Source organism: Herpailurus yagouaroundi, unplaced genomic scaffold, assembly GCF_014898765.1.
Source record: "Herpailurus yagouaroundi ecotype Mexico unplaced genomic scaffold, PumYag 165, whole genome shotgun sequence".
Lineage (NCBI taxonomy): Eukaryota > Metazoa > Chordata > Mammalia > Carnivora > Felidae > Herpailurus > Herpailurus yagouaroundi.
Genome location: NW_024412406.1, coordinates 13,264,216 through 13,274,892, shown reverse-complemented (window position 1 = coordinate 13,274,892; position 10,677 = coordinate 13,264,216). Strand labels below are relative to the sequence as shown.

General features: G+C 37.5%; 1 protein-coding gene across 11 annotated transcripts in view; it reads right to left on the bottom strand.

Moving 5' to 3' along the window:
* Positions 1-10,677, bottom strand: part of EYA1 (EYA transcriptional coactivator and phosphatase 1) — a 172,793-nt gene that overhangs the window by 143,801 nt on the left and 18,315 nt on the right. The window contains exon 1 of one of the 11 annotated variants that reach the window (XM_040487617.1): positions 9,409-9,513. The exons of the other annotated variants lie outside the window; for them this stretch is intronic. Within the exon in view, the coding sequence (XP_040343551.1) occupies positions 9,409-9,499 (91 nt within the window). The 5' untranslated portion in view covers positions 9,500-9,513. Of the gene's footprint in view, positions 1-9,408; positions 9,514-10,677 lie in introns of those variants that run through there. 11 annotated transcript variants of the gene reach the window in all.

Below are 10,677 nucleotides of genomic sequence, written 5' to 3'. Positions count from 1 at the left end.
ACACACACACACACACACACACACACACACACACACACACACACACACTACTCCTAGCTATCCAGTATAGCTGAAAAACAGAGTGCTCAATTTAATGGATCATTACAACCACTCAGTCGTATCTGGCTGCCAATTTATCAATATCTGATGTACTTGGTACCAAAACCACACTAAATGTAAATGAAGCAGAAATTAAGTTTTCCATTCTAAAAGAAAACCAATAGCAGACAGTTTGTCAAAAACATATATGATCTTTAGTAAAGCCCCTTGGGGCTGTAAACTAAAAACATTTAGACTTATGCTGTGAGTTATTGAAAGCAATCCACTCCACTGACATAGTCATGGTATTATTGACCCCTATCAAACGGAAAAGCCAGACACCTCAGAACATTTGCCTTTTTCCTCAGATTTAGGTTTTAAAAAAAATGAAGAGAGAGTATTATTGCTTTCCTTAGAAACAACTAGTGAAGTGCTATCATTGAGATTTGCCTAGCCCACTTTGTGGAAGTTTTACACCCCCACTAATGGGTTTCCAGAAAGATGGCAATAAGATCTTAGGGGCTACTTAAAAATCAATAACATGTTTCCCAAAACGAAGGTCCTACCAAGAGAATATTTGGGGTGGCTTCTCTTACAAGTAAAAACATTCTGAGATGGGGAAGAATGATGGAGAAAATGCAGCTTTTCCTTCTCTCAACATTGACAATTTCTTATAAACATCGGGCAAATAAATTCACCCTCTTTGACCTTTGAATCTTTTACTAATACATAATGAGTGGTTTTCAAATAGATAACATAAATAGTTGCAGCAGATAGTCACTTACAAAAAATTAACTATTTAGGCTGCTTCTAAACACATGAAAAATAAAACCAGGAAGTCTAATGGGAATCACTGCAACAGATTGTTTTCGTGTAGACCAAACAATAGTGTCACTGAAGTTTTCATTTTTCCACCAGTTGTTTGGGGTTAGAAGTCTTAGTTAATGCTATTAAATTCTGACACAGGCCTGTATTTCCCTTTTCTCTTCACACCTCCAGGCAACCTAATGATCTTGTTCTTCATAACCATTATACTCCCCTAGGTTGTGGAAAGTAGGTCCTCTACTACTGGTACACAGGTCCAAAATTTCCTACCCAGTTGTCCACATCCTAGCTTTCCTCCCTGAAAGAACAACTCATACAGCACCTTGTACCTATAAAGCAATAGCTCTATTTCACCCTGTACTGGACAGATTACCACAGGGATCTGAACTCCAAATCAAATACCATATACTGATCAAAGACTACAATCAGGCCCAAGGGGAACAGGTCATATGAAGTGCCTCCTACTGTCAGACTATGGACGTCATGATTAATCCTTTTAAAGAATTCTCCAAGGAGGTCTCAGAGCACAATTTACAAGCTCCCTAGTTAGGTACGGTCTTGTTTCACATGCAAAAATTGAAAGCAAAGGGACTAAGAAATTGTCCAAAGTCACACAGTAAGTGGCAGAAATGGGAATTATTTTTGCATGTTTTCAATCCCAAGGCTTGAAGAAATGACAATATGTGGCACTTCTCAACAATTAGCACTACTCTACAACAAAGCAAGGAAATTGAGGCACAGTGCCATACACGGTGTATATAGAGGGAAGTAAAACCCCAGCAGTCCAGATCCTCCTAGAGTGTGAACACTCCCAGGCTAATGCACTCACTAGGGGATCTCAAGTAGAAGCTCCTCATTCACTTGCCTGAGAAAACGGTGAAGAAAAAATTTTCCAGTGCATAGGGTGTTAGCCCACATTACTTCTAAATCTTTACCAAATCTAAGATCTAGGATTCTACAGATTGGATGATAAAATTACTTGGCGAGAGCTTACTATACCAAAACCACTCCCACTCTTATACCCCTAAGACTTACTCTAGCTATTCTCCATATTACTAGCTTAATCGAATATAGCTTTCACTCCCAGGAGACACATTAAATTATACTTGAAATTCCATTAAAACGAAGAAGGAAAGGAGGAGAATATTTTTTCTTTTAGGCCCCAAGTACATTAGCTTCTGCCATTGTTCAAATATACTCATCTATATACTAAGGAATAAAGACTCCCTTTTCCTAATGAGTCCAATTTTTTTTAAAAGGCTCACTGTTGAAAAGAAGAGGATGTATATAAAGTAACTACCAAGATACTCATGATTTTATCAGGTACTGGAACTGAATACTTTGATCACCAGGGACCCAATGCTAAAGAGACTGAAGATTTATTGTGATGTAAAACAGTTTCTGAGTGAAAGCCAAATAAAGAGAGACCACCTCCTGAGTTGTTGTTGCCAAGCATACACCCTCCAGAAAGTTAAAAAGACAAGAGGGATCTCCAGCCACCAAACTACCCATCCTCACTCGCGCTATCGGATTTATAAATATGCCATAGATTACAGAATAGATCACCTCTCCAAGGCTCAATTTTTTTTAACTCCTAGAAAACTAAATACCACCTCTTGAAATTTTTAACTCTTACAGATTTAAGGTAGTGTCACATCTGAGAACAATCATCCCATCTAAGCCACCTATCTGAAAAGAAAACTCTATGAATCCTCTGTTCTCTTCTAAGTAACTGTATGATTCTTTTATCTCCACTGTACATTTTCCTTCATTACAGGATTTCAGTCTGGTAGAAAACAGCAATTTTTATTCTCTTTTGCCCCCATTCAAGAATCTGTCTTCATCACTCCAGTCTTCAATCTTCTATCTGATACTTTAAGGACCTGAGTAGGTCCTTAAATATTCTCTAATTATTCAGAAACTCCCCTTTGCCTCTTTCATCTTCACAACCCACTGCCCCCCTCCCCCCTGCAACTCCTTTGCTCAGTCATGCTCTCTAGGCCTGTACTGTACAGGGCAACGTGCTACCCTCCAGGGCTGCCACAAACTCTCATCTATCAACATCTTTGAGCTTTGGTTTTGGAGTCAAAGAATCCAGTTATCCGCTTTAAGACTTTATAAAAGTTATTTGAGCTCTGATCTTAATTATCTCACATACAAAAATTTTTAAATGACCCCTACATTACAGGAATGCAGTTAGGATTCATAGTTTGTATGTAGAGTTTGGTACGGTCCATGGTTTCAAGCATGTGCTGGGGGTCTTAGAACATACTATCCACAGATGAGGAGGGACTACTTTATAAGTTTTCTCCTATAATCATCATTAGTCCTGCCTTCTTAAGTTACATTCAAGTTACCTTGATTTGATTTTACTGTATGATTGAATTTGATTTTGGCCATCCTGAGGAAAATGGCCTTGCGTTGGCTCTTAGGCAAGTGGCTTGACTTTACATTCTTAATTTAGTTTTCAAAGGATAAACTTAACTTTAATGTGAAGCTCATATATAATAGATTGTATCCCATAAGAAAGACTTTGATTTCTCCTAATTAAAAGAGATACTTTAATGATAAAGTGACTACAAAAGTATGACCTCTGGACCTAGCTAAATGATTTCTAAGCATTTTTTTTTTACCCTCTCCTGAGTATGTTATCCCCCACTTAACAGATGAGGAAGTTGAGATACACAGAAGTTGAATAACTTTTCATACTGTTAATAACAAAGCTAGATTGAAATTCAGCTGATAATTCCAAAGCTGGTGCTTTTAACAGTCTTCATCTGAGATAGCTCCCTGGTAGTATTCCCAGGAGAAAGGCATTTGGAGCTACCACTAATGATGGTGGCAAATATACTTTCAGCCCCTACTTTAAACCAGGTACTTTGCATTAATTTTTATGGATCCTTACTACCTTTTTCATTTGTGCACTGGTACTAGACTTGCTCATGAGAATGTCATGTCCTTCCAACTTCACCAGCCCGGTCTGGAACCAAGAGCTGCTACCTTAGAGTCCTGTGTTATCTCGTACCAAGCATCTTTTTCGCCAGGCTTTAATCCTCGCTTTGGCAAGTCCTTATTTTTCATTCTTCAACTGCTATTCTGGATTGTTGAGCATGGAAGATGAGGCCACAATTTGCCCACTGACCAAATTTGCTAACATGTATGCTTTCCATGTTCTTTTGACTCATCCTTTTTCTTGACCATCCCTTTTCCATTTATTGTGCCTGAAATAGTTTCTATGGAGTCTTTTCTACCTACCTCAAGCCTCCAATCCTCACCTCATGCCCCATCCTCTTCAGTACATGCCATAACCAACTATTTGATAAAGCATGTTAAAGCTACATTCAATCTTTCTGTGGTCTTCCTGCAACATCTCTGATTCCTACTGGTTAATCTCAGTGGAGGTTTCCTTTCCTGTAGTAGGATTTAACCTTTTACATTTTTATTCTTACTGCCACTTACATACACTCTTTGCCACAAAACTCTATTATGTGATCTCCCAGAATCCTCAATAATTCCATCTCAGGAGGTTACTTCTTTTCTACCAACAAAGACAGACAAGTCTGAGATATCACCTTATACCTGTCTGAACGGCTAGAATCAGAAAGACAAATAACAAGTGTTGGTGAGGATATGGGAAAAGGGAACCCTCGTGCAATGTTGGTATGAATCTAAATTAGTGCAGCCACTGTGGAAAACAGTTATGAGAGTTCCCCAAAAAATTAAAAATAGAAATACCATATGATCCAGTAATTCCACATCTGGGTATTTACCCAAAGAAAACAAAAACACTAAACATAGGGCACCCTTATGTTTATTGAAGCATTATTTGTAACAGCCAAGATATAGAAGCAACCCATGTGTCCATGGATAGATGAATGGATAAAGAAGATGTGTTATGTGTTATACATACATGCATATATACATTATGTGTATATACACACATATCAAAACTGCATATACGTATAAATATGTGTGTATATATACATGTATGTGTATATACGTGTGTGTGTGTGTGTGTGTGTGTGTGTGTGTATTACTTACTCATAAAAAAAAAAATACGAGATCTTGCTTTGGGACAACATGGATGGACCCAGAGGGTATCATGCTAAGTGAAATAAGTCAGTCAGAGAAAGACAAATACCATATGGTTCCATTCACATGTGGAATCTAAAAAACAAGAAGAAACAAAAACACAAAGCAGAAACAGACCCATAAATGCAGAGAACAAACTGATGGTTGCCAGAGGGCGAAGGGAGTAAGGAAATAAACCAAATGGATGAAGGGGAGTAGGAAATAAAGGCTTCCGATTATGGAATACATAAGTCAGGGGAATAAAAAGTACAGCACAGGGAATATAATCACTGGTATTTTAATAGTGTTGTACAGTCACAGATACCAGCTACACTTGTGGTGAGCACAGCATAATGTAGAGACTTGTCGAATTCCTATGTCGTACACCTGAAACTCATATAACATGATGTGTCCACTATAATAAAAAAGCAGGTTTCCCTTAATTTTTAAAAGGCTTTTCTCAACCATGAGACTTCTCTCCCTTTTTTCAGCACCAAGTTTCCTACAAATCTGCCTGGATCATCTACTCTGGATGAGTAGATCATCTGGATCACCTACTCTGTCTTTAGTCCTTTCTATCATCCCTTTCTTTATAGCTGTTATTTTACTGAAAGGACTTTTTTAATTGCCCAGGTCAAACTATTCCCAATTCTGATTTTCCTTAATTCTTTCACAGAATGGGCTTTCCTCTTTTTTTTTTTTTCATTGACCAATACAACACGCAACATTCTCCCATTTCCCCTTCGTATCTCTCTTGTTCTCTGGATTTTCTTCCCTTTGCCTGCTCTGTGGTTTTATAATTCTATGCCATTCTTACCTATTTCTCTAGTCTTTCCTTGCCACACATTTTTAAAAAAATCATCTTCATGTACAGGACTCCCAAATCTCTATCTACCTGCACATCTTTTTCATGAGAACCACATCCCAATTACAGAACACCCTCACCTGGATCAGGGTGAAACTCCACCTACTCCAACATAAAATATTCATTTTGTCCCTCTGTAATGGTCATGTCATCTAGAATGAAAGTTTCCTTTTCACCCCAGTTTCTCCCAGATCCCTTCACTTCGCACCCTATTGCCGCATCTATAATTGCCACCACTCTATAATCTTTCCCAATCATTCTTGCTAATTTCACAGCCACTATCCTAATTATCTTATATCTATTCTCCTGTAAAAGTTGATAATTGGCCTTTCAGCCCCTGCTCTTTCTACTCTAAGCAGAGATACTGATCTCTCCATAGCTTAGATTTGAGGGAGTCACTCCTTGCTCTAAGGTCTTTAGCTCTCCATGTTCTCCTGAATTAAGCTATTAAGTTACATCCCTTTCTCGTGTTTTTAAGCCCCACCCCCCTACACTCTAACACCAAACTGTTTCCTTTTTTTGGCTTTACTTCTCTATTTAACAAATACTAACTTACAAGAATATAACAGTATTATAAAATACACAGTTACATCTAATTGTCCTAACTTTTCTGTGTGACACCATTATCCCATTTTACAGGTCATGAATCACAGGACTGTATATATTCAACATTTATACCAAACTGGCCTACTGAGATCCTTAACGCATCCTCAAACCCATGGTTTTGCTAATGTCTTTCTCTCCAACATTAAACATTCTATAAATTTCCATCTGACTAAATTACACAATTCCTTAAAGGTTGAACCAAAGTCCTGTCTGCTTTGTGAAGTCTTGCCTGACCTACTACTCTGGACTGATTTTTCTTTTCCATGAGCTACTAAATGGGAATTTATACCTCCTTCAGAAAATACATCCTATTCTACCTCATTTTACGTTTCAGCCTTATCCATTTTAATATATTATAAATGTCTTTACGGTAAGAACTACATATTTTTGTAGCTGTACAGAACTTGATACAATGTGTGACACATAGTTGGAACTCAATATTCATTGAGGGAATAAATAAAGGTAAAAATGTACAACTGACTTACAACTGACTTCATACTACTAGGCACATTGCATAGGGCAATTTATATTATGTATGCTCAAACATAAGGAGACATTTTATTCCTCCCAAATTATCACTCAATCAACTTATGTGCAGGTGCTTATAAAGCCTCTCAGTTGCAGGATGCACGTCATTAAGTTGTTTTGAACCAAGTACTCTTTGGAGAAGACACACTAACATAACATAGTATCAACCATTGGAATTTTTGTATATTAAAAGAGGACCCTGCCTGGATCCTTCGAAAGAGCGATAAATTAACAATAATGCATGGGGCATATCCACCCAAAGGCAAATCTTAGCTATTGCTATAAATAGGCCTTAAAAGAACTCTTTTAAAAGCTACACTGCACAAAACTATGCTGTACAGATAACAAATATAAGCTCGTGGGACAAAATAAATACACAGCCACCATAATGTGCGGTTATCGTTTGGATTCAATGGCTGTATCACTCACAGATTTAATGAGTATGCTTACTCAAACCATGACGCAGAAGTGGAAACACAGGTCTTTGGAAACTAGGTCAAATGACTGAAAAAGATGGGAGTAAGGGATACCAGATACCAAAGGCCTATGTGAAGAGAGTGACTAAAATTACCGCATGAAGTATGAAAGTGGGAAACAGTAATATCTGAAAATTTATAGATTTTATAGGACACTTCAAAGACACAGAATTGAGTTAATAAATTAAATATTGTAAGGAGCCATTTAACTATTTGTTCTTTACCTAACAACGTATATGTCCATGAAACAAGTGCTTTTCCCTTTCGTTAGTTCCCATTGGGAAAATGAGGTGTGCCTTTATGTGTGACTATTGGGGTTCTATAGTCTGGCATCTGGTGATCACCAAAATTTTAAAGCTAGGGCCATCCTCTTTTGCCTAAAAGAGGGTAGAAAATAGAAAAAGTATTAGGTTTTCGAAATATCATACCTTATACAACCTCAGGAAAGTCAAATCAACACCTATAGACTAAACTTAGAGTTTGACTGTATACATGGCCAATAAGAAATGTTAGTCAATTTGAAAACTTGTTATTCACAGCAAGTGTGACATGTGTACCATATTGAAGCAGCAGTGTGCAACGGCTTCTGTAGAGGTCTAGACCCACTGACCCTTTTTAGTAAAAGAAATGCCACATGGTAGAGGAGGGCGGCTCCTTTGAGATGTCTCCTGAAACTTCACTTTCCCCTCCTGAAACTCTCATTCTTGCCACCCAGGCTCAGATTCCTGACACACAAAATCTGGGCAGACTGCATGAGCCTCTGGACTACTGTTCATCTCTCCCCCATTCCAATCTATCCTTGAAATTGCTGCCAGATTAGTACCTAAAACACTTTCACCATATCAATCCCTTGCTCAAAATATTCTGTGGCTTCTCTACTGGCTCCAGGATGAAGTCCAAATTCCTCAGTCTAGTATTCAGAGTCCTCCACAGTTTGTCTCCAGCTGATCCTTCCAACCTTATCTACGATCAATTCCTTCTTCAGCTAAACTGGTCTCTTCACAGTCTCCCAAACTATCCTACCTTTGTTCAGATTGGTCCCTCATTTAGAATGCATTCCATCTCTTCTCAACCTATTCAAATTCTACCCATTTCCCAACACTCAGCTCAGATTCCATCTCCTTCTTGAAGCCTGGCCAGACCTCAGCAAGCTGAAGAGCTCTTTTTTCCAAACTCTGAGAGCACTTTTGTTTGGATCAGTGGCTTCTAACCTTCTTGAGAATGAAGCCCTCTTTCTAACACCAAAGTATTTCAGAACACGAATGACAGTCTATTTTTAATCTGTTGATTGAGCAAGTGCATAATGACAAAAACCCACTGTGAAATTTCAGACCTGAAAATGTGCATTTTAATAAATAGAAGGTCCCGTGTGAAAAGAATTAACTATATACGTGGCCTGTTAATTTCCTCATCTTACAGACAATGCTTTTGGCACAAAAGAATTTGCTGACCTCAGTACGAGCTCTAAAACTCCTGGAGATGGCTAAGTCACACATGGAAAATTCTCAGCTTCATAATCCAATTGACATTAGGACCTTTTAGTTTGGGCTAAATTTTCAAAAAGTCTTATCTCCCCCACCTACACTGTGAACTCCTTAAGTCAGCAGTAGTATTGTTTACTTCTTTGTATTTCTGTTAGAATCTGGAATAGCTCTTTATGAAATAAATAAATGTTTCCTTCCTAAGTATTGTAGGCTCACTTCTTTCACGAATGTTTTATTATAACATTTTTCATACGTCTAGAAAAGTTAAAAGAAGTATATAGTGAACAGCCATAAACCAACTGCTTAAATCCCATAATTCACATATTACTATATTTACTATTCCATACCTATTTCTCATAAAACCATCTTATTTTTCACATGCTTTTAAAATAAGTTGCTCACACCATCTATTTCTCCTCAATACTTCACCATTCACACCATTAGCTAGAATTCCTATTTGTTTCTGGTTCTTCTTTCTGTTAACTAACATTTATATATAATGAAGTACACAGACCTGAAACGTGCCATTTAATGACTTTTAACAGATCCCTACATTCAGATTCCAAAGTGGGATCTATTTTTAGTGTGTTACACTGATGGAGCATGGCAAAACAGTACAAAAAGACTGCCTTTATGTTAAGAATTCTCAATTAATGACCTAGGCAATATTTCAGTAGATTCTCAATTAACAATTCTCAATTAATGACCTAGGCAATATTTCAGTAGATTCTCAATTAAGAATTCTCAATTAATGACCTAGGCAATATTTCAGTAGAGTTTCAGAACAAAAAAGGAAGACTTTAAATAGAAATTGATGTTTATGGAGTACCTACTATAGGTCACACGTTGTGCTAAGTACTTTACAAGCAATGCCTCTTTTGCTCCTCATGGCAACTTTAGGAAATATTATAATCGTCACCTTTCAAAGGTGAAGAAACTGCAGGTTCAAGGTGTTTGCGAAACTAGCCCAAGGTCATGCAAGTAGTTTCAAATTTCTTTGACTTACCATAGCTTTCACGAAATCTTTGTAAAGTACAAAGTCAAACATTTTCTAATTAGGCCTTGATCATCCTTAATCATCGCTCTGCTGGAAATCTGAACAATCAGCAAAAACGGCACAGCCATAGGAAAAGTCCCAGAATACCAGGGCATTGAATAAAAGTGTATCAGTGTATGTTGCAAATTAGCGGATGGTAAAATAAACTAGTGTATGAAGATTGGAAGCAGATGAGCTGGCTAGGACTCAGAACCTCAATCATATCAATCTGGAAAAATGGTTTACTTGCCTAAAATGTAATCAACCTACCAAATTTAGATCTCAGATTATGTTTTTTCCCCTATATTTTCCCATTCTTCACCCATTTGCAGGAATATTCAGACATAAACCCTACCTTTATTACGTATTAACTGAGCAAGTACTTATTAGGTAGCCCAGGTACTCAGAGTACCTGAAACAGCCATTGGATAATGTGAGGGACATCAGAAGAGGAGAAAATATCCTCTCCCACCCACGGAGACCCAGTAGCCAGTCCCAGTAGAGTTTTTTTTAATGTAACATTTTTAATTATTTAATAATAGCTGCTAGTGTTTGAATACATATGGTAAATGCCAGTGACTATGCTCAGTATTTTAAGTAGACATTGCCATAATACCATGATAAAACTACAATTTCCATTTCACAAAGCAGAGGTTCAGAGACCATAGATGACGATAATGAGGATGATGGTAATAATAATAACCAATAAATATTAAGCACTTCCTAGGAGTCACATTGTGTTCTAAG